This window comes from Prinia subflava, chromosome 20, assembly GCF_021018805.1.
Source record: "Prinia subflava isolate CZ2003 ecotype Zambia chromosome 20, Cam_Psub_1.2, whole genome shotgun sequence".
Classification (NCBI taxonomy): Eukaryota; Metazoa; Chordata; class Aves; order Passeriformes; family Cisticolidae; genus Prinia; species Prinia subflava.
In genome coordinates this window covers 5892146-5919448 of record NC_086266.1, presented here as the reverse complement: position 1 = coordinate 5919448, position 27303 = coordinate 5892146, and the positions used below count along the sequence as shown (strand labels likewise).

Sequence of the window (27303 nt, the reverse complement as noted above, 5' to 3'; positions counted from 1 at the left end):
GGACCTGGGTCTATAAAGCAACATCAGGCCTAGGTTTAGCTCAAGTGATGATGATTTATAGCTGGGAATTTGCCCTGCAGCTCTGGGTGGAGTGAAAACTGCATGCCCTGAGGGGAAGGGAGTGCTTGGAAGACACAGGGACACCAGGTTAAGGTACTTGTGACTCTTTAAGACATCCCAAAATCTGCAAAAAATTAAAAACCAATACGGTCCCCAGTGAACATAATGGCTAAACTATAAATACTTATGTTGTAAGGCAAGGGAAAAGCAACACTGGCAAACCTCAACATTATTAGAAACAGGCCCTTCTCCTGTCTTTTGAGAGTTAAGAAATGTTTCCTTAGGTTTTTCACTGACTTTACTTTAGCTATTAGTCCCTGGTTAAATAAAGATGATGAAGTTCTCACAGCAGAGATTAATAGAGAATAATTTATAAATTATAAATATTCCAAATATTCATAGAGAATCTTCATCTTTAGAGGAAATTTTGTGGTGCTTTGAGCACACAACAGGAGCTGGAGGTCTGGATCCCTTTTGTTTTACCGAGAATATGACTTCAAATCCATCATTCCAAATCAAACACTGCATTATCTGGGAAGTGCTGTGAGGTTGGGCACTGTGAATATTCCTATGGCTGCCAGGAATCACTGCAAGAGATAGGAGGGAGATTATTTGGATTCCAAAGATGTCTAAGCTGGTAAATCAGGAGGGTAATTTCTCAGTGATGTTAGTGTTTAACAGAGAAATTCGTCTGAAATGAAGTGGTGAATTCAACTCAGTGTGTTTATATCACATTGGGAAAATCAAAAATTAGCTCCAGCAGTGAAAGAGCTGTGGAAAAAACCAGCATGACATAAATAAGGAGAAGAGTTTCCTGCTCTGTCTTTGCAAGCAAGAAGTCTCTTACATGTCTGAACAATTTAATCACAAAGATGAAAGTCACTGTGCTTCAACTGGGATAAAATCATGACCAAGTGAATATTCTGACTGCACCCTGACAGGCTGAGCCCTCCCAGGCTCTTGTCCATGGATCTGTCTGACTGAATCTGCTCCAGTCTTTGTTTTGGGTTGAACCAGAAGAGAATCCAAAAGTAATTATCATTAATGGTGCTAGGAAACTTATTGGCTGTTCAAACAGTGATAGAGCTCCACGTTTTCACAAGTCCTTAAGTGATTAAAGCCTCCAAGTTCCTCTGGCTTTTCAATGATTTGGGCATTTAAGTTGCACAATAATAATATCCAAAGTGACATGCAGAGTTTGTAAAAACATTAAAGCATATTCAAACTGGTTTATCCTGGAAATTGAGGCTGGAAAGAAGATATCCTCAAAATCACTTTGTATAACAGCAGGTTATCCAAACGTATTTTATTCATTTTAGTACTCTAATAGCCATGTGTGCAAGACAAAATTATCTATACAGAGGGAAAAGCACAGGCTTGATTGCCTGGCAGATACAGCAAATGTGATTTTTGCTAAATAATCTTTCTTTGGAAAACAGTGATGTGGTTTTTCAGTGTCATCACTCGAAACTGAAGACATTTATCTCACATGCTGATAACTTTATTGCTAAATGAAAATCCTTCCAAGACAAAGCTTAAAAAGATGTTGTAGAGATAGAAACTGCTGTTTGTTTTCAAGATGTGTAAATAAAACCCTTCCTGGTAGTTACTGCGGATTTATGATTCTGTGACACACTGATTTGGCTGAGTCACAAAAGTGCTTTCAGTATTCAGGAGTAAAATGGATGCTGCTGTGCCACTTTTGAGGCAATATTTGTATAGCTTAGAATTGGAACTCTCTGTCTTCCTAAAAGAAAAATACTCTGGTTTACATGCTCTAAGGCTGATCTTTGCCAGAAAGGATGTCCAGACTAGAATTTTAAGTCTGATATGTGTCATGTTGGGACAGAGGCTCTCCATACACTCTGACCTTCATAGGCTCAGCAAAGTTATCTCGTGCTGGCTAAAGAAAAAATTCTATTCAAACCCACTTCAACATCCAAAATTTGATGCAGCTCAACTCATCTCACAGTCTAAGACATTTGTGTCTTGTGCTCAGGGCTTTGTGTCATTTTACAGTTCCTCTTTTGACACCTAGTCCAGAATGGTGTGGGGTGCAGCATAATTCCAAGGTTTCTGTGGGAGGCACTGGATATTCCTTCTGCTCTTATCCCAGGCATTCACATTTATTTTGCTTGAAGCAAATAAGTGGCAGAACACCTCGAGGTGCTGTCTGAAAAAGATGAGGAGTCTGGGAGAAGAGGATAAAGGATTTTTATCCTTAAGAAAATGTGAGATAAATGCTATGATTAGTAAATAGTGGAATCTAGGCTGGAAAAGGGATGTGGAAAGGAGGAACTTGTTGATACTAAAGGGGTTTATGCTCTTTAATGTGATATTTAGACTTTTTAATCTTTGACGTCTGTGCATTGCCACTGGGCAAGGGAGAAATATCCCCTTTCAGGAAAAACAAATCATCTCCCAGATTAATCTGAATTTTCATTCCAGACAATGTTTAGATGACTTGACTTTAGTTTTGCCACAAAATACTCAATGTAATATAAAAAAATAAATGTGACTTTGCTGAAATCTGCCTGATACTCTTTTGTAAACAGCAAATTCCCTTCCTCATAAAAGGCAATGACGAAGAATTCCATCTGCATCAGCTGCCAGCCCCTGAGACACAGCAGAAGGTCAGACTGGACAAGATCATGGCCCCTGAGCCAAAATGATGCTCATTATCAGGCAAACAAATATTTCCCTCCCCAGCCAGAGCTGGACAGGCAGGAGTACTGACCTGGGAATAATTTATTCCACACTGGTCCAGTGCTGAATATTTCAGTTCTCTGAAAAAAATGTGTGTGTGGCTTTTTCCAACCTCCTTCTCTTATTGTTTTATTCCCCATCTGAGGAAACTTGTCCAATAATTTGATAGACAAACATGTTTGGAGGAAGCAGTAAAAAGATGGAGCTGACTCTGGGTGGCCTTTGAGTCTGAGGAGTGACCTGACAGCCCCTGTCTGACCTCGGCCACCTCGGGGTGTTTCTGGAATTGATGGCAGGGTTTTGCTCTAAGGACTGCCTTTATCCCTGGCCATCCTTTTTTATTGCATTTAGTGCAAAAACATTTCCCCTGCTTTGGTGCATGGCCACATTCAGATTTTCTTTAAAACGTTTCCACTACATCTACCTGTTTTTCATGGAGCATCGCCACCTCAAAGTCAGAGTAAATCCTTGTGAAAGCATTTTGCAAGAAAACCTCAGGTTAGTGACCCCAAAATGGTCCCTTTAAGATGGAAAGTAATCACTTTTTCAAGGAAGTTTAAACATATACATTTTAAACCAATTAAATAGGGGCTTTAATTAATTTTTTCCCCCTCATTGTGTCACAGCTGTTGCAGCTTTGGAGTAACTGAAAATCAGGTTTCACAGGGGTTGGAATTGCTCTGAACTATTGGTTTATGTGCTCAGCAGAGGCACAGGGCTCTCTGCAGTGTCACAGCACCGTGGCAGAGGCAGGGTGATGTCACTGCCCTTTGAAAGGACCTGAGCTCTGCTCCAGGGGAGTTGGGACATCTGGCTGGGAGAATTTGATGTGGCCTGAGGTGAATCCTGTCCTAGGAATGGCATCTCTGATGGCTGCTGATGAGGAAAAGTCACACAAATTGTGGTACCGAGTCTGGAGAAGGGAATGAGTACAAGGGGAACAAGGCAGGAGGCAAAGGCTGAGATAAATAAGAGATAAGTTCTGGTAAATGCAGTGAGAAACAAAGTGTTATTCTCAAACAAGGCAGCTTTTCTCTAGAGGTGTTATGGATGTGCTGCAGTTCTGTAGCATCACAAACTCAGTGCAGCAAGAGATGATTTTCTGAGGTGGTTTGTTCTTGTCTGAGGGTTCTGGGAGAACAGCAAATCTCTCATTGTAGTCTGGAGTGATTTCTGGGCTGGCAGGGTTTAGCAAACACTTTGTTGGGAGGTTCAGGAGAAGGTCAGCCCCAGGGCCCATCACTGAGCCCTTCCCAGCCCTGTCAGCGCTCTGGAGAGAGCAGCTGTGCTGCTGCAGGGTCAGGTGAAACCTGCAGGCAGCCAAGATACACAGCACCTTGCCCAATTCCAATTTTGGGGGGTTTTTCTTCCAAAACACTGATTCAGATCCTCCCCAAACACATTTGTCCCATAGGCAGGGCAAGGCTGAAACCCATGGAGTGAGTATTAGTCACCACTAGCCCCAAACTGAAAATGGAAAAAAAGAACACTATTAAAATGTTTGTGATGCATTTGGTTTTGTAACAGGATTTAGTGGAGAGGAGGAGGGGGAAGAAGCATTTCTCAATCCCCAAATAACTGAGTTTCCTTTTACACAAGGCTGGAGCTCTGGCGTGCTCTTCCCCTTGCTCATGTGCTGCTGTTTCTCTCAAAGCAGCTCTGGGCATCTTCTCACTTTCAGGAACTGCTGGGTGATGGGCACAAATTTCCAGGGGAATTGCACATCCAGGGCTCGGGGTGTGCAGGCAGAAACCTGGGGCTGAACCTGCCTTTTGTGGGTTTCCGTGGTGTAACAGCCCTGCCAAAGTCCCCTCCTGATCTCAGCAAGGTCACATCTGAGCCCAGGGGTTTTTTTGGATGGAGAGTTCTCTGAGAACTGTCCCCCGAGGGGTCACTTCTCTTTTTTCCCTCCACAGGCAGATTTTTTTCAGCCACCACAAGGTTGTAAAAGTCATTTTGCATGCACTGGAGTATCCAGTGCAGTTGGGCTTGGTCATTTTGCATCTTGGGGCTGACAGCAAACGCTGCTGTGACCATGCCAGCACAGCTGGGGTTGCTTATGGGTTGGACAATCTCATTTATCTCTCCTCTCCACACCCACAGGATGCTGTCTTTGCTGCCTCCCTTTAGCTGAGGTTGGTTCAGCTGCAGCCAAAGCTGAATTTTTACCTCCCTTTTCTCTGCAGGTGGTGTTTATTTCATTGTGTGAGGGGAGAGCTCTGCATTTGGACCGGGGGATGCTCCCTGCAGGCACAAATCCTCAACAACTGCTTTTATGTGGGGCTGTGTCAGAAACAGGGCGGCTGCCAGGCGTTAATGATGTGCACTAGGAGCCAGTGACTGCCTTTAAACGTTTCCTTGGAAATGGGAGGGTATTTCTCTCTTTCAAGCACGGATGATGCAAGATGATGCTGAGAAAAAGGACTGGGGTTAAACCATGGTGTTTGCAAAGGAGGAGGTTCTGGTGGAACTCACAGTCCTGGTGCTTGGGCAGCAAGAGGGGAAGGGATTGGGGCTCCTGAAGTGCCTGGATCACATCTCATGTCACTGTCTCCTCCCTGTAATTCCTCTTGGTCCTCAACTATCCTAAATTTGGAACATTATATATCCTAACTGCTGGGAGCATTATAGAAAAAATCTATTTTTTAATATTTTTTGTATATATTCTTTTTCATTTCTTTTTTTTTTTTAATGCTTGGGGCAACCAAAAACACTTAAAGATCCCCACAAGGACTGCAGAATAATATATTGAAATAGCACATTTCTAACTTGTGTTGAGGGAATTGTGGCTTAGACAGATAAAAGTATTCCTAAGAATTTCCTATATGGCATAAGTGGTGAAAATCACAAAGCCTAGAAGAGAGCAAAGAGCTGAAATGAGCTCTGGGTTGTGCCTCAGTGTTGTTTTGTCTCATCTGAGCCTCGCAGTGACAGTCACCAGAGAAGCTGTTATAGTATTATTATGTTATATTATATTATTATTATATAAATTATGTTATAGCTGTTATATATATAGCTGTTATAGAGAATTAATGACAAAAGACACAGAACTGGTGGCATTTTCTTATACTTCTCTTAACCCCAGAACTCCAGGGCTCTTAGGTGGTTTAATCAGAAAGGGTTTATCGAGCAGGATCCTGGAGAATTTGGTGACTCTGGTGGAAGTAGGGAGGTGTTGCTTCTCAGCTCTGCTGTTCCATGTTTGCTTTGGAGCCCAGCACTCAGCAAATGCTGATCTCATCCATAAATTCTGGCAGTTGGCACATGCTGCTCTGTTTTTCCTCTGAGGACTTTGTGAGATGCAAAACACACTTCAATTAAAAACCAGCAGTCTAATGTGGATATTTTTATCAAAACAAACCAAATAAGATCTTTGTAATACACAGCAGTGCTTGATTTCTTTCTAAAATTAATTAAAGTTTTGGCTTCCACTAGTGACAGAAAAGTTTGGACGGTTTTAACCCCAATGGCTCATTTATCCCTCATTTATTATTCTAACAAAATAACATTTTGAAAGGAAAAACAAACTAGAAATTATTAATGTCAGAGATGCCAGGAAATGGGATATAAAACTGAATTTAACCCACATGGATGTGGGATGTGTGCTACCACCACAAAAGCCAAGTGGCCAACTGATGTCAAGCCTTGCAGTTAGGTGGGTTTAGATCTCTGAAGTGCCAGCCTGGAGCTCCTGCTGCCATTCCACGTCAGAGCATCCAGAGAGGCTGAATTAATCTGTCCGTGAGGCTGATGAGATCTTGGACATGGTCAGTTTTGCTTGTAGGCACCATTTTGTTACTCAGATTTTTGTTAAGGTCTCTTAACAAGCGTTGAATTTTCTCTAAGTGCAGACAAGTGAGAATTCCTGACAGAAGAGCAATGTCACATAATGATCAGTTGCTTGTTTCCCAAAAGGCATTTAAAATGTCAACTGGTGTTTAATGAGAAAAGTCTCATGCCAAAAATATAACTTTCCTAAGGAAAATGGCTGCAGCTCTATGAATTTAATGCTGTGAGCTGATTTCTGGTGCCATTGGCTAAGCCAGCCCAGGAAATCAATCAGCTGAGCCTGAGGTGGTTCTTTTCTCTGGAAATGAGTTCATCTGGCACTGATCTGTCAGAGTCACACCAGAGAGATGCCTGTGCTCTGTAGCCAGGCCTGGGTTGCAGCCCTGCTAATTTGTGATCATCATCTTTAATTACCAAAGGGCAGAGAGAATCCCCGGGTAAGGAGCTCCTTCCTCTGCTGCCCAAGGCAGACAGCACAGACTGCAGGAAATCTGGGCTCTCCTGCCGTTCTGAGGGGAGATGGAGTCAGTTATTCTGCATTTCTGATGCTTGGATATAGGAGCATTTCCACAGTGTTGAAATTTAGGGTTATTAAACTGTGAAAGAGCAGAATTTCCTGCCACTGCCTGCTCTGCCACCCTCTCAGGCAGTCAGGAAGGGAGTGAATGACAGGACAGGGCCAGGAGCAGTGGCTGGGTTGAACCCTGCAGGTTCCACACCAGTTAGGAATCTAAACCATTACTTTCTGCTGAATTGCTGTGGGAGGTTCCCTCTCCATTCAGCAGGAAACCTCTGCCAAGGGTTTCATGTAGGAATAGGGTAAAAATCATTTCTTCTGTCATTTCTTCTAAGTGCAGCTAACAAGTAATCTGTACTAACAAGTACAGATTAGTAATGTAGGGTAATACACAGCAGTGCTTGATTTCTTTCTAAAACTAATTAAAGTTTTGGCTTCCACTAGTGATAGAAAAGTTTGGACGGTTTTAACCCCAATGGCTCCATTTATCCCTCATTTATTATTGTAACAAAATCACATTTTGAAAGGAAAAACAAACTAGATATTATTAATGTCAGAGATGCCAGGAAATGGGATATAAAATTGAATCTAGCCCACATGGATGTGGGATGTGTGCTACCACCACGAAAGCCAAGTGGCCAACTGATGTCAAGCCCTGCAGCAAAGGGTTTCATGTAGGAATAGGGTAAAAATCATTTCTTCTGTCATTTCTTCTAAGTGCAGCTAACAAGTAATCTGTAAGTTCCCTGCTTTGAGGATGAGGAGTTCCTTTAACACAACAATCTATTCTGAGGGTGAAAAACAAATGCACCTGTAACAACAAGGGATTTGTCCCATGAGAATCAGTAAAGAAAATGTGTAATCAATCTGAGAATAGATAGATTTGACGGACAACTAAAATACCTTTTACTAACCAATAGAATAATTCCTGCTGCTTTTCTTGACTGGAAGGATGCTGTGATCATTTCTGGAGTGGAGTCTCCAGCAATCTCTGGTTTGCTTTGCCAGGACCTCTGTGAAGATCCCCACCTGCTCGTGGACGGGATGAGCTCCCACGACTTCCACCAGGGCAAGCTGGGGAACTGCTGGTTTGTGGCTGCGTGCTCCTGCCTGGCTCTGAGGAAGAGCCTCTGGCAGCAGGTGGGTGATTGGGGTGTGTGGTGCAGGAAATAAAGCCAATAAACCAAGCTACCCTTGGTCTCAGGGCTGCTGTTCCCTGAGATTCTCCTCGGGGTTGCTGTTCCCCGAGGTAATCAGGCTTTAGACCTTCTCTTGCCCAAAAGGTTCCACGCCAGAGCCAGAGCAGACAAGCTGAGTCCCCAGTCCGTGTTTCCAAGGTTGTTTATTCTTCATTATCTCTCAGTTCTTTCCCAGCTCTGCAGGGCGTCCCCAGCAGAGCAGGACACGCGGGGGACTGGGTGGATCAGAGGGTCCCAGATCCTTTGTACCATTCCTCTGGTCCAACCACCATCCACAAGGAACTTTTTATTTACAGAATCTTACCAATACTCACTGCCTATGTTAAAATGTCATTTCTACTCTAAACCAATCCTTGTGATACAACTCAGCAGAAAATGGGGGATGAGAACAAGAACAAGGAGGACGGGACCACTCCCCAATTCCTCCATCCTGCCTCTTCAAACCCATATACTAAAAATCCTGGATTCAACATTTACACTCTGTGATAAACTAACTCCTGCTTATTTTGAATTTTCTCAGCTTGTGATTCTTCACACACTGTGGGCATTCACTGCCATGGCAGGGATCAGAGGCAGTGCCCTCCTGGGATCTGTGTGAGGCTGGCTGAGCCCCTTGGACAGATCCCAGACCCCCTGTCCGGTCTCCAAACCCTCCAGGGTGGCCAGAGGGATGTTCTAGACTCCGACACCTTGGTTGTTCCCCTGCCTATCAGCCGGTGGTTTTCTCCCTGGGACTAACAAGGGGTGAATTTTCGCAGATTCAAATCTTCCCTTTCTTTAACATGTCCCGGGGCATTCTGCCCTGGCAATAAACCTCAGCACAGTGCACTCACTGAGCTTCCCCTTCCACATTCCTCAGGTGATTCCAGACTACAGCGAGCAGGAGTGGGACCCCAGGAACCCGGGGAGGTACGCGGGGATTTTCCGATTCCGCTTCTGGCGCTTCGGGGCGTGGACGGAGGTGGTGGTGGATGATCTGCTGCCAGCAGAGCGTGGGGAGCTGATCTTCTGCCGTTCCAACGTCAGGAATGAGTTCTGGAGTGCCCTGCTGGAGAAAGCTTATGCTAAGTATGAGCTGGTTCCTTGTCCTTGCAGTTCTCAGTGTCGTCCCTCTGTCTGTTTTGTCTTTCGATTCTATCAGACTTTCCACAGGTTTTAGTTTTGCTGCTGGTAGAGAACCTAAAAAAGACTGAAAACTCCTTTTTTAATCTCTGTTAAGGATGTAAACAATAAATGGGTACAATGCAGTCCACTTCAGCAGCCCAAATCCTTAAGGATCTTTAGAAACCAGGAAATATTTCTCTGCAGTCTGCTCAGGCTTTTTTTGTTCTGGTTTTTCCTTGGTGAGACACAAACATGTTCCCCACATTCAAGCCAAATTAGAGCATTGTTCCAGCCCCCTGTAAACTGAGAATATTCCGTGTTGCCCCCAGGCTGGCTGGATCCTACCAAGCCCTGGATGGAGGCTGTGCTGCAGAAGCCCTGGTGGACTTCACTGGAGCAGTGGCAGAATCCATTAATTTGGCAGAGGGCAAATATGGGGAGGTTATTTCTGAGCAGATGAAGCTGTTTGAAGACTTGATGAAAGTGCATAAACGAGGAGGGTTCATCAGCTGCTTCATCTCGGTGAGTTGGATTTTAAGGGTTTATTTCAATGAAAATATGCTGGAAGAAATACCATTATTAGGATATTGAGTATGTCCTTCCTTTGCATGTTTGGAAAAGCTTGGTATGGAGAAATCTAGCAAGATATCTAGCAAATCTGCTTCCAGCTCCAGGAGCCTCTAAATACAACCACAACTGCTTGTGCTGTCATTTCTCTGTGTGTCTGAAATTATTTTTTCTGAATGGTCACAACTGTGAATTGACCTGAGGTAAATCCACCCTAATTTACAGAGCAGGCAGCATTCAGTTGTTTTATTTCTTAGAGAAATCTCTTTAAAGAAAACAGTTCTGGCACGGAGCTGCTGAGACTTCTTGGCTTTGGTTGTGCCAGTGCAGCCAGGGTAGCAGTGGAGCTGAGCTGGAAGGCTGAGCTCACCTGGTCATCCAAGTAATGCTATTTCATATTGAATATATTGAATGTATTGAAAGTATTGAATGTATTGAAAGTATTGAATATATTGAAAGTATTGAATGTATTGAAAGTATTGAATATACTGAATATATCAAATATATTGGATATAGTGAATATGCTGAATGTATTGAATGTATTGAATATATTGAATAATGTCCCCAGTGGAATTAAGCTGCAGAACTTGCCTGTGCTGGCTCATGTGAGGCTCAGGTATCTCAGTGCCCACATTTAGGAGGCCATGGCCTGCCTTCCAAATTAAACACAAATGCTTCTAAACATTGATTACAGAGAGGCCATTGCTAAGTTTGCCTGCATTTGTCACTTTTTGATGTATTATGCACACAGTGGAGCTTGCTAGGTGTAGAATAGTTAATACTCAAGTGGCTTCATTGCTGCCTTGAGAACATATCATCATTTTCCTTGGATTACAAAGTGGCCCTGAGCATCAGCATTTGGAAATCTGAACAGACAGGAGATGTTTAAATATCTCATTGGAATAAAGAAATAAATAAGTATCTTCAGCATGAGGTGAGAAAAGGCAGCAGTGAGAAAGGCTGGGGGGTATTAAAGGCAGCAGCCCCCCGTGCTGTCAAGGACTCCTTGTTTGCTTTTAGTTGTGAAAAACACGAGTGGAAGTGTTACAGTGCAGGGAGCCCAGAGCCAGGGGAATGCCAGCCAGGCTGGGGAACACTTGAGCTGATTCTTTGGGAGCTGTTGTCAGAGGGCTTGGTGAGACTCTCACAGTTGCCAGACCATCTGTCAGTTCCAATTTGATATGAATTTCTCCTTCCCTCCTTTTTTTTTTTTTTTTTTTTTTTTTTTTTTTTTTTTTTTTTTTTTTTTTTTTTTTTTTGTTGTTGTTGTTGTTGTTGTTGTTGTTAATGTGATTTCTTACCTTTGGGGACTGAGACTGTTATATCAATGCAACATTTGCCTTAGGACAAGGACCTTGTCTATTTAGACCAGTTAAATTTTGAAATGGGTAAAAATATCTGAGGAAGTACAATGTGCTTTTCACAACTGTGATAAGTCCTTATTTATATTTAAATATCAATATATTTATACAAATATATTAATCTGAAATGATAAATAATATATTTATATTTAAATATTTGCATTAGTAACACTAAGAGGCCACACCTCTTGCTCTCTCCTCCACAGCCAAGGCTTGATTTAGCATTAATTAGGTAATTACAAGTTTACACACAAAGATCTGCATGGATTCAAATCTTCCTTCCCTGATGTCCAGGGGAAGGAGTGCTTCCAGGCCCTATGGGTGATAGACAGCCCATGTGGGTGATGGATGAGAGACACCCAAGGCTTGGCTGGATTCAGTGAGGGAGTGGAGATACCCCTTAAATACCTTTCTACTGCATCAGCCTGTTGTATATTCATAGACCATTATGCATATTCACACTTTGCTACAAACTGATTTCTACATTCTAGGAACTCTTTAGCATGTCCAGTCCTTGGGTCTGCCTTTTTAGAGCATGCACGTTTCTTGGCTGTGATTTTAATCTGTTCTTTGTTCTTTTTATCCCTTCCAGTTTGGCCCTTGGTCCATACTTTCTTCAGGTGGCAGATGCTGAGAGCTGGATATCAATAGCAGGGTCTTTATTGCATGTTCACTGGATGTTGTCTCTACTAAACAGAAAGTTCACTCATAATTATATCAGATACTACTACTGCCATGTCTAAGTTTTTGTTAATAGCAGAAATAAAAGCAAAGTTATTCTAACATTATACATACAGCATTCATCTTAATCTTTGAGAAAAGCCAACAATATAATCTGTATTTATAACACTCAGAGGTGTGGGTCCCTTTGGTTTCATTGTCATTCTTGATGCCCAAGGAGTCCTCCGGGCGCCCCAGCGAGGCAGAGACGGCGATGGGGCTCATCGTGGGCCATGCCTACTCCGTGACTGCCATCAGGAAGCTGCGCCTCGGGGAGAGGCTCCTCTTCTCCTTCCAGGCTGAAAAGCTCTTCATGATCAGGCTGAGGAACCCCTGGGGGAAAAAGGAATGGCACGGTGCCTGGAGTGACACGTGAGTGCAGCCCTGATTTCATGTTTGGTTTGTGAAATTTCTTTCCCAGGCGATTTGCTGTAAACAAAATGAGATGTTTTCTTTATTATATCTTTGTTATTCATTCCTTTTAGAGGAGGGGCTTCTCGATGGCCCTCTGGCTTGACCAGTGTGGTTGAAGAGGTGTTAACTTTGCCCATCCATTCATACTGGTCTCTGTAAATAGTATATAAAGAAATCATGTTTTGCATGAATCGATCTGTAGCCTTCTGAGAAATCACAGAGTCTGTGTGGTTCATTTTGTGTCCTGCAGTGACAGGTGAGAGCTGCAAACCTGTGCTGGAGGTTTGTGCATGAACAGGACAGGGACACTGCTGGGCATTCCTTGAGCCTTTATTGCAGCCTCAGCCTCACAGCAGGGTTTGAGACAATTGAAGGATGGCAGCAGCTCACCTCTGCCAGCAGCAGCCAAAGATCTCTTTGTTACAGGGCATTTTAAAAGTTTTCCAGCCAATAAGATATTGCTAAAGCTTACAGACAATTGTTCTAGCCAAACACTAAAAGCACAGGTAGAGCTGCTTCGAACACTGCTCACTTTTATGCTTTCTATTAACAAAATACAACACTCTTATCAAGCTTAAAACCTTCTACTGTCTTACTAAGCATATTTTTCTGCAGTCTTAAGGTCTTTTCTAGCCAAGCCTAAACACTCAAACTATTATTTCATGTCCTTGTTTCCTGTACCATTATAACTCTTCCTACTTTCAATTTTGCAGTTGCAGCTAATTGTACATTTTTCTGCTCTCCCTATTTCTGGGCCCTGCTTTCACAGCTTTCTGAAAGCCTTCTTACCTTTAGTATTTCCCACCCAAACCCAGTGTCAGAGGGGTGAAACTCTGCCGGGGCCAGTGGAATCTGGTTAAACACTGGTGAGACACACCCATACTGAGAGATGGCTGAGCCTCTGTGCCATCTCTGCCCACTTTCCTCTGAGAAAATCAGCATGTCCTGGAGGAGTTTATGGCTCCCTGGACTTTATTTACTGTTTACATCATTCTTCTGGAAGAATGGGAAGAAAAACAGTTCTTGACATGAGTCAAGGACACGAGGCTCATTCCCAGCTTCACCCCTGAGCGTGTCTGTGGCTCAGTTTCTCATCTGTCCTTTCCAGCTGCTGAGGATGCTAAAAGTCTTGTAGATAATTTAAGTGACTGGTGAAAAATGCTGTAAAAGTGCCACATTTGTGATTTCTCTCTAATTAACTTTCTAATGAATTTTCATGTGGGCCATGGGCTTAGCAGGTACCTCCACAGGAAGAGAAGTGACTGCTGGAGGGATGTCTCCCATCATGGGTGATTTATACCAGAGAAATATGTGACACTTCAGCACTGGGCTCACCAGCTAGCATTTAGAATTTAACAATGCAGCATTCTGAACATATTAATTTCTTATAATCCATGCTTCAGCTAGCAAAAATCTGCTGCTTTCAGAGGGATGGGTGTGGGTGAAATGCAAAGAATGCACAGAAGAGCTGCTGTGCTGTTTAACCCTGGAGCCCTCAGGGTTCTCCAGTGGCCTGTGCCTGGCACAGCTGCCACTCATGCCAGCACTGAGGACTCTGAGAGTGGCCCATGGCTTTTGGTCTAACAGAATTAAATTGACAATTTCCAACTAGATTAAGAAAATGTCTGTTAGGGGGAGCAGCCTCCCTTCCCTCCTTCCAGCCACCTTCATTTTCAGCCTCCAAGAGCTTTTGGAGGGGCAGTGAGGAGCTGTGGCTCTCTTTGTCCTGTGTGATCCATCAGGGACAGGGTCTGGTTTGGGGTGCAGCAGGAGGCTGCTGTGTCACCCTGGCTTTGAAGACTTTTCTAAGCCTTCTGTCATGTTCTTCATATTGGAGTCAGAAATTTCACCTTATCACGCTTTCTACTATAAACACTGGCCGTGTTTTGCTAACTGTCTTTCATTGTTTACCTATTTCTAGGTGGGAGGAGAAAGGTGATAGGCTTAGAAAAGGTGAAAGGCTTAGAAAAGTCTTCAAAGCCAGGGTGACACTGCTGGAATTCGGGGTCTGTGCTCCCCTGTGTGCCTGCAGGGTCTGTGCACCGTGAGCTCCTCTGCAAACTGGACACTGTGCTCAGGCTCCAGCAGCTTCTCAAAGCTCCACCGGGAAATCTCAGACCTCAGGCCTGTTTTATTAAGGTGATTAAAAGACAAAGAGAATACTCTGGTCTAAGTGAAGTGTTCAATAATCTCCCGAGGAGGAAAACCAGGTTGCATTTGAGGGGCCTTCAGGGAATGGAGTCAATCTCCTGTGACCTTGGAAACCAGCTGTTTAAGTGTTTAAGAGTCCTAATGGAGGGTGTGACAAAGAAAATCAATAAAGTTCTGCTCTAGTTGAGCCTATTTCCTATTCATCTCTTTCTTTTTTAGTAGCTTTCAAATCAATTAATGTTTTAAAACTCCTCCTGAAAGCCTCACACTTTCATCAATATCATCTGCCCTTTCAGTACTCTGATATTCCTTTTAAAACCATGGACCAAGAGAGATTTTTACTCCAATTTTTTCCAGGTGAGAGTTTGTGAGTTATTAATCATCTTTATTGTTTTGATTATTTTTTCTTTTTTTTTTTTTTTAAATTATTTCCTTTTAGTTCTGAAGAGTGGAAGAAAGTCAGCGATTCTGAGCGCAAGGATTTGGGGCTCACTGTTGAGAACGATGGAGAGTTCTGGTGAGTGGGAGTGGTGAGAAGGATTTGGAGACTCTGGCTACACTGAGTAACTGTCATTAATCTGCCATTTAACAGCTCCAAAAACAGATGGGTAAAGTTGTCCCAAGGTCTGTTTCTTTCAAACTCCCATGGGATGACAGGGAAGAGTAATAAAATTGGTTTAAAACTACTAGAAACAAAATCAGTAACTCTCAGAATCTATTGTCTATATTCAGGATAATCTCTCAGAAACCAGGAGAACACGTGCTGGTTTACATGACGTGATGCCCAATATTGAGCACTGTTTAGACCAGTTAAATTTTGAAATGGGTAAAAATATCTGAGGAAGTACCATGTGCATTTCACACCCTCTTTACTGACTACTGTTCCTGCCTGTAGGTCAGCCAGCTCTAAAAATAGAGTTGCATCCAGTGAATTTTGCTAATTGTGTGGTGTTTTCCAGCATGGGAATGAGAAGTGTTCATTCTCTATTCAATGTCTAGAGCTCTATTAATTCTGACCTTGCTTAAAGCTGAGATCCTTAGCCCAGCAGGTCCTTCAGGAGATGATCAATATTTCATTGCAGAGTGAAAAGGATTCTGTTGGCTTTGTCAGGCCTGGCAGCTGCAGGGTTTGGCTCTGGGCCATGAATAAGGCAGGCCATGATGGTAAATCAAAGAGCCAAGCTGCTTTTCAGTTGCTCTGCACTCCAGCCCCTTCCTTCAGCAGGCACAGGTGAGATGGGGTTAAATAAAAGCTCTGTCAGAGTGCAGAGGATTGAGTCAGATGTGGCAATAAGGACTGCAATAATGAGGAGTGGATCCTGCTTTGATTGCAGGTGGTCTCTTTGGCCTTTGTAAAATCTCTTATCAAATCCAGCCTGGGAGGTTCAACCAGGCTTAGGAGATGCAACAGAACAGATCCTGATCTGACCAAACACACAGAGTGCTGCTGCTCTGAATTAAGCTCTAAAACTCTGTGACTGTGGCTTCACGAGTATTTCCACATGGAAAGCTTTCCAGTGAATCAGTTTGTCCCCTGGACAGCTGAGAAATGCCTCCTCTTCAAATTCCTGGAAGATTTTGTGTTTTGTTTTGGCTCTTTGCGTGAATATCACTGTTTATTTTGAAACAATCCATTACTCCCCTGGTGTTCCGTGGAGCAGGATGACGTTTGAGGACTGGTGTAAGAATTTCACGGATGTGGACATCTGCAGGACTGTGAACACCTCCTACTTCAGCCTCCACAAGACCTGGGAGAAGGAGATGATGTTTGGGGCTTGGGCAAAGCATCCAGAGCCCCTGCTGAACCGATCTGGGGGCTGCTTTGACAACAGAGAGACCTTCCTGCAGAACCCCCAGGTGGGAGTCCCTGTGTTTGGTGAGGTGCTGTGTATTTGTGAGATTTGTGAGGTATTTGATAACAGAGACCTTCCTGCAGATCCCCTAGGTGGGAAGTTTTGTTAGGTATTGGAGTGTATCCAGTTTAACTGGGGCTCCTGAAGTATCCACCCTATTTAGGAGCTGGCAGTGACTGCTGGACAAAAATCTCATTGCCCTCAGGGTGTGCTGCATGTTTTGGTGATTTTGGTGCAATTTCTCAGAAGGGTTTAGAGATTTATTTGGGACTGATCATGCTTGGGGCTGGTGAGTCACACACACAACAGAATTACTGATGTCCTGCTTGGACTTCTTTCATTTTCCCAGTCATAGAAAGGCAACAAGTCTGATTTTCTAATGAGAGAACTCACTTAACCCCCTTAAATATTGGGGATTTGATCCACTGGGTTAAGTTAGTATCCCTTGGCATTAATGGAAGATTCAAGTACCTGGTCTCTTCCCCAAGCTCACCCTCTCATCAGCATTACAGAATTTTCCTTGTCTCATCCTACCTGGTCATTTCAAGCTATTCAGTTTATCTGTTCATCCATTCCTTCTCCCTTTCCCACTTTCCAGCCCTTCTCTCTCCCAGCCCCTGCAAATTCAGGCACATAACTTCTGTTATTGTCTGTGGGATCTGGGCACTTACTCTGTTAGTTACTGCTTTGAAAATGGACCTTTCTGTCCAGATTAATTAAAGACTAAAATGGACCTTTCTGTCCAGACTAATTAAAGATGAAAATGGACCTTTCTGTCCAGATTAATTAAAGATAGTTTTGGATTGGCTCCTCTGCACTTTTAAGGGAGGTTTCTGCCTGCAGTCCCTGTTTTCTGAGCAGGATGCTGGAGCAGATCTGGTGCTCAGATCAGATCTCAGATCCCCAGCTCCTCCTGCAGTTCCTCACTGCTCTGCCTTCTGTCAGTGCCTCATTTCCAGGGGGTGATTTGATTCAGGCATTGCCCTGTAAGATTCTGGATGTGTTCCAGGTGCTTGTCTGGTCTCATTTGTAAGTGTTTAGCTGTCTCGGAGAACAAAATACACACTGTTCCAGCTGAGTGCAGTGCCTGATGCAGTGGAAGGTCTCTGTATTCCAGTGCTGTCTCTGGGCTCTTAGCAGCAGTGCTGGAACACAGTTATGTTATCCTGGGGCCACTGCAGGTTACTGTGGCACACCCCACCATGATCTAGAGACAATCTCTGTCTGCTCTCCTGGCACTGAGGCCTCCTGTGAGGTTCATCTGTGCAGAGAGGGATTGTGACACTTCCAGTCCCTTTGATAAGGTAATTTCAGCCAAATATCTGTGTGTTCTACAGTCACCTGCTGACTTCTACATCATCACCCCTCAGAGAGCTGAAGTGCCATCACAGGGTCACAGCTGCAGAGCTGCATCACACCAGGAGAACTTTCCTGGTTCCTCTTGCTCCCCTACACCTGGGGACAGTCTGGGCTGCCTGAAGGGCAGGGCAGGGACACCTTCCACTGTGCCAGGGTGCCCAGGGCTCCATCCAGCCTGGCCTTGGGCACTGCCAGGGACCCAGGGCACCCTGAGCCAGGGCTTCATTGCCTTCACAGGGGAGGATTCTTCCCTAACATCCAGTCTAAACCTACCCTGCTTCACCTTAGGGTCATTCCTCCATGTTCTATCACTAAGATTACCATTTCCATCAATACCTTCCATTTACCTGACACTTTTGATTTTAAGATTGGTATTATTAGCATTAATTTTCCAGCTGGGAATTGCTCATGGAGAACTCTCCCTCCTCCCCCAAATGTATTTCCATTTCCCTCCTTTGTGTGCACACATTTCCTTGCTGATGGCTTTACCCTCAGCCTCCTGAGGCAATCCCAACAGCTCTTCTCTCCCCTCTCTCCTCCCAGTACCTGTTTGATGTTAAGAAGGCCGAGGACAAAGTGTTGGTGTCATTGCAGCAGGAGGATCGCCGCAAGTACAAGAGAGAGGGGAAGGGAGACAACCTCACCATTGGCTTTGAAATCCTCAAGGTAGGCAGCCAGCTGCACTCCTGATGCACAGATCCTTCAGTTTGCTCAGTCCTGCTTCACCCTGGCACTGAGATCTTTGGCAGACAGAGCCAGGATTATCCCAAGGTCTGGCTCTGTGCTCGGATTTCTGTGGGTGCTGCGCTCAGGCCATGGGAACTCAACTGGATTTAGTTCAGCTCAAACTCTATTTGAATGAATTTCATTTATTTGAAATAAATAATTTTTTTTCTCCTTGCAAAAGATTTTTAAGTGATTTTCGTACCCCCAAAGTTTCTAGAGGACAGCAAAATTATATTAATGCCTGAAACATGGAGGGTTTTTCCTCCTTCTTCTGTCTCCATTTCATCAGCAATACAGCCAGGTGAATGAAGTCAAGTCTGCAGTTTTTCTGTTGCCACTTAGAAAAAAAAAGTGTTTTCAAAAGCTGGACTAGAGAGCAGGAAATGAATGTACGGGAAAAGGAACCACAGGGATCCCAAAAGGTAATTTAACAGCACTCTCAAGGCAAATTGAGTAAAATGAAAACACTCAGACTCAGAGAGGGAAGGAAACAAAGAAACAGCAATTTTCCTGCTCTTCCATGAGGATGGGGGTAATCCTGTCCTCTGTTGCTGCTGCTCCTGAGCCTACATTAAATCCACGGTCCTACCCTTTAAAAAGTCAATTTTTAACAGTTGGTTAGATCTGCTGACATCTGCATCACACCCACTCATTTGCCAATCACCTGTTAACCACATATATTGAAAAGTGTCACTGCAGAGAGCAGAACAATTTCCCTTGTTCACGCCTGTAATTTGGAAAGGCTTGAAAAAGAAAATCACACCTTCCTGAAAGTTTCAGGGCTCTATTTTCATTTCTGATCAATAGTTTTTCTATTTTAGATACATTCTGACACACCGAGCTCATTAGCATGACTAAAGGCCTTGGGAAGAGAGCAGCCAGAAAAGAATGAGGGGCTGCCTTTGCCCCAAGAGCTGCTTGAGACAGGCTGAGATTTAAACGGTGCTCTGGCAAATACCAGTCCCCTGGAGAGCATGTGAAGAGCTAAGCACAACTTCAAGGCTCAGAACAAAACACAAATGGTTTTTCTGTGGCTTTTGTATTCAGGGAAGGGCAAGGAAAATCCAGCTGTGTGCATCTGGGTTGGGAGCCTGCTGTGAAAGGCTGGAGAGAGGAGGAGGCAGAGAGACCTCAGCCTTGTGTGAGCAGGGGCAGTCCTTGGGCTGTGTGTCCCTCTCTGGAGGTGTTCCAAGCTCACATCATCTCTATCAGTGGGCTCCTGTCTTTGCCAGCCCCAAACTTTCACCTGCCACAGCTTCACTGGGTGAGAAAGCGCTTGCCAAACAATTTTCCTTCACTGCTCCTGAGGTTTTATGGCTGTGAAAAGCTGTGTGGTGCTCAGGGAGAACCCTGCCCCTTAGCCCTGCTGGCATCAGCCCCTCTCCTGCTGCAGGTGGAGGACAACAGGAGGTACAGGCTGCACCAGCTCACGGTGCAGGAGAGAGTGGCCACGTCTCCCTACTCCAACACACGCAGCGTGTTCCTGAGGAGGAGCCTGCCCCGCGGCCGCTACGTCCTCGTCCCCACCACCTACATCCCCGGGGTGCCCGCTGCCTTCATCCTCAGGCTCTACACAGACGTGCCCTCCAAGCTCAGGTGGGTGCCACCCACAGTGCAGGGGATCCTCCTCGGCCCACAGGCTCTGTGGAAGGCTTTGCCAGGCTGTCCCCTCTCGGGCTGGTTTTCCTGAGATGTATTGGTTAGAGTTTTTCTTCACTGAAAGCCCAGAAGCAGAAGGAAGAGCTGGAGTTTGCCAGTTCAGGTTTCTCAAGTTTGTTTATTGTCTCTTATTTCTAAGTTCTTTCTGTGCCCAGCAAAGGTCCTTGCTGTAGTGAGAGCACACAGCAACTCCCCCCAGATCGGGAGGACTGGGCCTTTTGCACTTTTTCTCTGACCCAGCCATGGGCCACAACGTATTTTTTATTTACAGCCTCTTACCAATACCTACTACCCATGTTAGACATGTCACTTCTGTCCTAAACCAACCCCCTGTGACCCGCCACAGCAGAAGATGGAGGACAAGGACAAGAAAGGAGAAGAACAGGGCCACACCCTGATCCCTCCATCCTGCCTTCCCCATTAGCACCCTGTGATAAACTAACCACTATTTACAATAAACTCTTGGGGTCTGTAGATCTTCGTGCAATGCTGGTAATTTTTCCCATGGGCTGAGATCAAAGACAGTGTCACCTTGGGCTCTGTGCCAGGGTCCCAGACCCCCCTGTCGGGGTCCCAGACCCCCCTGTCGGGGTCCCAGACCCCCCTGTTGGGGTCCTGGACCATCCAGGGCAGCCAGAGGGATGCCCTGGCCTCCAGCAGTCCTCCAACACCCCTGACTCAGTGGCTCATGTGGCTCCAGAACCGGAGACATCAGGGGCACCTCTGAGAATCTCCAGGTCTGTGCATGGTCAGTTTATGGTTTATTAACTAAACATGGTCAGTGTTTAATTAGGGACCTCTTGGATGATTCATTTTGAGTATTTTGGCTTTTTTAGTTCACTTCTTGTAGTGACCTCCAGTTCTAGGTCAGGACACTGAGCACTGGTGATATTTGTTTCTGTTTATCTCCTCTGAAAGCAGTGATTGCTGCAAGAGTAGAACCAGTGCTTCATGAACCAGGCCCACTGCATGTAATTCTTGATTTGATAGTATTTTCCACTATTTAAAATTGGGGTTTTTTCACCACTTTTGCTTCCACGCCAAATATAACACAAATTAATTTTACTTTGCTTTGCTCTATTTTTATTTCCTACATCTGTCATTTCTGCACCGCAGAATTCAAAAATAGCAGATGATGAAAAACTACAAATCTCATGTTCTAAAAATTCCACTACCATTGATTGTTTGCTTGACATTCTTTGCTTAGGTTGCTTTTTCCATGATTTTTCAGGGAGCTGAAGGCAGATAGGCCTAAAATGACCTGTTGGAGTCTTCTCTGTGGATACCCACGCAGAGTCACCCAAATCAAAGTCCACTCTGCAGAGGGTTTGCAGAAAGAGGACGGATCAGGAGGTAAGTGGACAGAGAGCCTGGAAGAGTGGAAGTGGCTTTTCAGTCATCTAAAGATGATTTGGGTTAATATGTAAGCAATCAGAAGTTATCCAAATAGAGAATCCTCTGTTTGGGGTTTGATTTTGGAATTTGGGATTTGTTTTTCAATCATGTTGTAAAACCTGCTCCAGTGGAGTGACCAGGTGAATACAGGGATGCACAACAGCAAGTTATGGGCGGTCCATAACTGGGCAGGAGTAGCCAGACGCCCCTGCGGAGCTGATTGTGGGGATTAGTGAGGTTCTTCTGTCAGGGTTGTGTATTTTCTAAATGGAAAATATCCAGGAGGCAGCTGAATGGCACAGACTCGTGTAGTGTGTTACATTTACCTCATTCGAGCACTTCAGGGAGGACTTCATGGTTTTCAAACAACCACTTTCAGCTGGGTAAAGTAGAACAGGGGATAAATGCTTTGTACATGACTGTGTCTGTCAGAGAAAGGGTCTTGAAGGTCACCAAAATGGCTTTATAGCACCTGATGTTGAGTTAATCAGGAAACTTGCCCAGTCGTCATTTGCTTTTTCATTTTCTACTCCTGCTCTCTGATAATCTTCACTTTTCACAGCTCAATGCTGGTGTAAAAATGAAGCATTTCTGGAATGTTGAACAATTGCAGGGTATCACGTATGAGGGTTAGATTGGCTATTAGGGAGAAATTATTCCCTGGGTATAGGCAGCCCTGGCACAGGGTGGCCAGAGCAGCTGTGGCTGCCCCTGGATCCCTGGAAGTGCCCAAGGCCAGGCTGGACAGGGCTTGGAGCAGCCTGGGGCAGTGGAAGGTGTCCCTGCCACAGCAGGGGTAGAGTGGATGGGCTTTAAGGCCCCTCCCAACCCAAACCATTCCATGATTCTGTGATTTCACCTGGACAGGGAGCAGAGGCTGTGACGTGCTCTGGTGCCCTGTCCTGTGCTGCTGCCAGGCACAGGAGGGGATTGTCTCTGCTGGGTTTCTGGGCAGCTCCCAGCTGCCCTGCTGTGTGCCCAGAGCTGTGGTTGTGTTCCAGGAGCAGATCCCTACGTGCTCATCAAGTGTGAGAACCAAAGCTGGCGCTCCCCAGTGCAGCACGGCACCACCAGCCCCGTGTTCAACACCCAGGTGATCTTCTACAGGAAGGACATTGACAGTCCTGTCACCATCCAGGTGAGACAGCCACAGGGCAGCTGCTCAGGGCAGGGAGAGCACCACAGAGCACCCCTGGCCTTCACTGGGACAGCTTTTCCTTCCTGATACCCAGGAGAGAAGGGTGAGAACCTCTGCTCCCCTTGCTGGGCTCTGCCTGGAGCTCTGCTGCTGCTTCTCCTCTACAAACGCCAGCTGATGGCACTTAGGGATCAGAAGGCACATTTCATTCCAAGGAATGCTTCATCCCAAGGCACATTTCATGCCAAGCCTTTGAAAGAATTTACAGAATTTCTTATGCCCCCTGTGGCACCTGATGAAACAGAGACAGAGAAAAGCCAAGTGTTGTCCAGAGTCAGTGTTTGAAGCAAAACCAAAGCTAAGGCTGTTATTAAGAAGTTATTTTACCCTGAATTCCAGTCCTGTGAGAACTAGACCTCACTGTTTACCTCAGCACTGGCTGGGGAAAGAGAGCTTGGTGTTGAGATGATGCAGTCCAGGAAAACTTTGTCTTCAGTCTAGTCTGTGGGCCAGACTCTAAAACTCCAGTGCTGAGGAGGTGCAGAGGTGAGCACAGGCAGGCAGAGCAGCACAGACAGGCTACTGTAGGTAGGATTTACTGCTGATGAGCTAAAAAAGGTCATTTTTATTCCTCTCCTAGGCAGGCTGTGACCTAGAAAGCAAAAAGCTGCATTTTGCTCCTTATTTGCATAGTCTATGCAAATGAGCATGCAAATCCAGACTCTCCCTCATGCTCTCTAGACAATTAGCTAAATTTAGATGCACACTCCCTCCTCGCTGCTTTTCCAAGGGGTTAACAGGGGTGACCCTTTGTCTTGGTTTGGAAAGACAGGTATCTGTCAGGGAAAACTGGAGTTTCCCTTGGAATGGAGAATGTAAAACCACCTCCCTCCAAATTATTACAATTTTGCAATTAGGAGCTTTCAGGCAAAAATATAGGAATAGGAATAACAGTTGTTCACTAGGAATATATATATATATAAAAAGGATACAAATGCAGTACTACAAAAAACAAACAAGCAAACAAACAAAAGTCCTAGAAAACCCTGACAGAGTCAGAGATACACCTGACACCCTGCTGTCAGCGTTGGAAGCAGCACAAATAAATCCTCCTGAAGTAACGGATGTGGTTCTGTGAAGTAGAGATGATTCTGTAGAGAAAAGAAAAGAAAAAGGTCCAGTGCTGGTGAGATGGGTCCAGTCTTCCTCCACGGATTCAGTGGAAAACATTCAGTTTTAGCATTAATGTTCGGGATTGCAGGTTTTATGCTGGTGGAAAGGCTTTGGCTCCTCCCCAGTGAGTGCAGCATCTCACACTGGGATGAAGTAACGTTATCAGTCATGTGAGAGGCCTTCAATGGCCCATTCACAGGTGATGTCCCTCAGAGGAGGATGGGTGCAGGAGTAAAATGGGTGGAGCAGGAGAGGAGAACAATATCCCCCAGTGGGTTTCAACAGATGAAAATAGAATACACATTTTTGGTTACACTTTTCAACCTTCTTGGGTGCAGCGCTGCCTGAGCCAGCTCTGTTTGTGTCCCCGTGTCCCCAGGTGTGGAGCAGCCGCCTCGTCCGTGACCAGTTCCTGGGGCAGGCGGTGCTGGCAGCCTCCCCCGCCGAGCCCCGGCGGCAGCAGCGGCTGCGGCTGCGGGGCAGGGGCGGCGGGGAGGCGGCCGAGCTGCCGGGTCACATCATCGTCACCGCCCTGAGCAGCGACGACCTCGCCGAGCTCTGAGCGCCGCAGCCGCACGGAGCTGTCACCCCGCTGCAGCCGCGCCGGGGCACATCAGCATAATCGCTTTAAAAGGGGGGGAAACCCTCCACAGCTCTCCACGTTAGCATTGGTAATGGGCAGAGAGGCGTCGGGAGAGGGGAAATGCATATTTATACGTGTCTGCGCTCGTGGTGCAGCTCATGCGGTGGCAGAGGGGGCAATGGGATGCTGGCAGATGAGTTCACCAGGGTGTGAGCATCAGCTCCATCGGGCACCCAGCAGCAGATTGGGGAATGGCAAGTACAAGGGGCATCCACGGGGATGTTTTTTCCCCCCCTATAGAAGGATATAAATTTCTTGATGAATTTCACTACAGATTAGGTGTTTCTGTTTCTTGGTGAAAACTCGAGGAGCTCGGTCATAGCTCGTGGCCTTAAGACCAATCTTGCCAGGACATATTAAAAGGAGAAGATCTTGCAGTGCCTGTTTGAACATCATAGCAAATAAGAGCTTTGTCCACCCAAAGGCTCTCAGACTGACTTTCTGATTCTTCTCTTCTCCATCTTGAGCTGGTGTCTCACAGTTTGGTGTCACAGTTCAGCTGTGGCTTTGCTCAGAGCACAGGTTCAGTAGTGGGAGCCTCCTTGCTTTGTCTAAGCCACATAATGCTAAAAATGGAAACACAGCTCTTGTTTTGGCAGATGCAGCACCAGCCTGAAGAGGAGAAAATGAGCTCATGAGAAGGATGAGTTTGTAAAATCAAGGTGCTGTTCCCTGGCAGGTGTCAGGTCTCACTCTCAAAATGTTGCAGTCATTTGTTGCTGGCACGGCTGATGCTTGATGGAGTTTCACTTGGGTACCAGGAGGGATGGGTGTTATTTCACATTTCCCTCAGAGCAGGGGCCTGGTGCCAGCTCCTCCCTTCCCCTGCAGCCCATGGCAGGGTTCCCTCAGCAGCTGCCTGGGGCGGGCAGTGACCCTGGCAGGGCACGGGGCTCTCTGTGCCAGACACTCAGAAATGGATTTTACACAGCTGCAGGTTCTGGGTGCTAAAGTGAAGCTCAAGGACTGCTCTGCCTTTTTTACAGCCAGGAAATTGGGATTCCTGTGTGCCTCGTAGCCACTTCAGCCACAATGTGCGATTTTCACAATTTATGAAATGGCCCTTGACAGAGTTAATGTTTTCACAAAGGGTTTTGAAGTCTCCTCGGGGCTACAAAAGGATCATTGCTGTGGTGGGAAAACGCTTTCTGTGACATGCCAGAGATGGACTGTGGGGCTGTGAATGATGCTGCAGTGCCAGCTTTGCTGCATGCACCGAGGAGCTGAACCCAGCTCTTTTCAGACAGTTTGGGCTGAGGCCCTCTGGCACAGCAGAGATCTCAGAGGTGTGAACTACAAGCCCCACGGGCAAGTGACATTCTCTGCAAGCTCACGGCTTCAGGACTGCTTACTCTGTAAACTGAGAATTATCTTTTTAAGGCATAAACTGTCTCTTGCAGAGCAGAGCTTGGACGAGGAGAACTGCAAATGTCAGGGCTGCCCTAGTCCTGCACTGAGCCCTGTTTGCTTTGCTTTTCCTCACCCACGGTTCCAGGCTGTGGGATCTGCAGTGTCCCCCGTGGGATGGGGCCCTTCCCCGGGCAGGGCTTGCCCAAGGGTCAGTGTTTAGCCTGAAAGAAGTTCCACTCCTCGATGGCACCAGAGGTTTGTGCCTCTCACAATTTGGCTGAGAAAGCTGCTGAGGGCACAGAGCCCCCTCAGCTCCACGCTCCCTTGGCTCTGTCCTTGGAGCCCCACTGGTGGCCCCCAACGCCAGCACCAGCACCCTGCCTCTGCAGAGGGCTGTCCCCAGCATCAGGGGACACAGGGAGTGTGACAGCACCTCTGGGGCAGGTACAGCCTGGCCGGTGGGCAGCACAGACACGGTGACTGCTAGGCCTCGATCACTGTGCCAGCTCCAGACATCCCCCAGTTTGTCCCGGGGCATGGGGACACACTGCTGGCAGTGCTGCCCTGAGGGACTGGCAGTGCTGGGAGCTGCGGGGGGCCCAGCAGCATGCCTGGACCTCTGCACTGATTATTTTTGGGAATTATTTGCTTTTCCCACCAGGAGGAGCTGATCCAGCCTGGGAACACAGCTGGCTCTGCTGGTTTACAGATGCCTCTGCCTTCCCAGGTGAATCAAGGCAAGGGCAGGCTGACAGGGGCTTGTGCTGCTGCCTGCTCCTGACACTGGTAGTTAAAATTGTTCATTTTTTAACATGTTGGGGTTGTTTTTTCGGTAGGGGAAGGCTGCACGTATGTACACACTCGAGCTACCGTGGAAATGGGTATAAAATGTTTCATTGCAACCTTTTGTAACTTTTCAATGCCAAGTGACCTAAATAAAATTTTACAAAAAAATTATACAATTTTAGTGATTTCTGCGGCGGCCGCGAGAGGGCGCTCGGTGCCACCCACGCAGGTGTGACCGCGGCCAGGTACCGGCACCTGCCCGCGGCCGGGGGCACCGCACCCGCATAAAAACGGTGTTTAATTCATAGGGGATGGCACACGTTATCCTCCACACGCTGTTCTATCTCTCTACACACTGTGGAACAGTTATAGAAGTGCCTCTGAGGGTATATAAAAATATCATTTATATTTACACTGGCTATACACACACTACATATGCACACACCCTAAATATATGTAATATATTTTGTATAAAAGGATAATATATAATATATAAAAGGGTATATATTATATATTTATATATAAGGATATATATACATATATTTTTATATTTAAGGAGTATTTTATATATAGTGCAGGAGAGTTATGGGGGAGTTGTGCAAAGGGGATAATATAAGGTACAAAGTAAATATA

General features: G+C 45.7%; 1 protein-coding gene across 1 annotated transcript in view; it reads left to right on the top strand.

Moving 5' to 3' along the window:
* CAPN6 (calpain 6) overlaps window positions 1-26856 on the top strand; it is a 46766-nt gene extending 19910 nt beyond the window's left edge. The window contains exons 4-14 of the mRNA XM_063416620.1: window positions 8081-8212; window positions 9131-9339; window positions 9705-9897; window positions 12202-12395; window positions 15028-15105; window positions 16250-16445; window positions 18344-18466; window positions 19920-20122; window positions 21417-21538; window positions 22582-22718; window positions 24271-26856. Coding sequence (XP_063272690.1) covers window positions 8081-8212; window positions 9131-9339; window positions 9705-9897; window positions 12202-12395; window positions 15028-15105; window positions 16250-16445; window positions 18344-18466; window positions 19920-20122; window positions 21417-21538; window positions 22582-22718; window positions 24271-24453 — 1770 coding nt within the window. The 3' untranslated portion in view covers window positions 24454-26856. The remainder of the gene's footprint in view (window positions 1-8080; window positions 8213-9130; window positions 9340-9704; window positions 9898-12201; window positions 12396-15027; window positions 15106-16249; window positions 16446-18343; window positions 18467-19919; window positions 20123-21416; window positions 21539-22581; window positions 22719-24270) is intronic.
* Window positions 26857-27303: the final 447 nt, after the last annotated feature.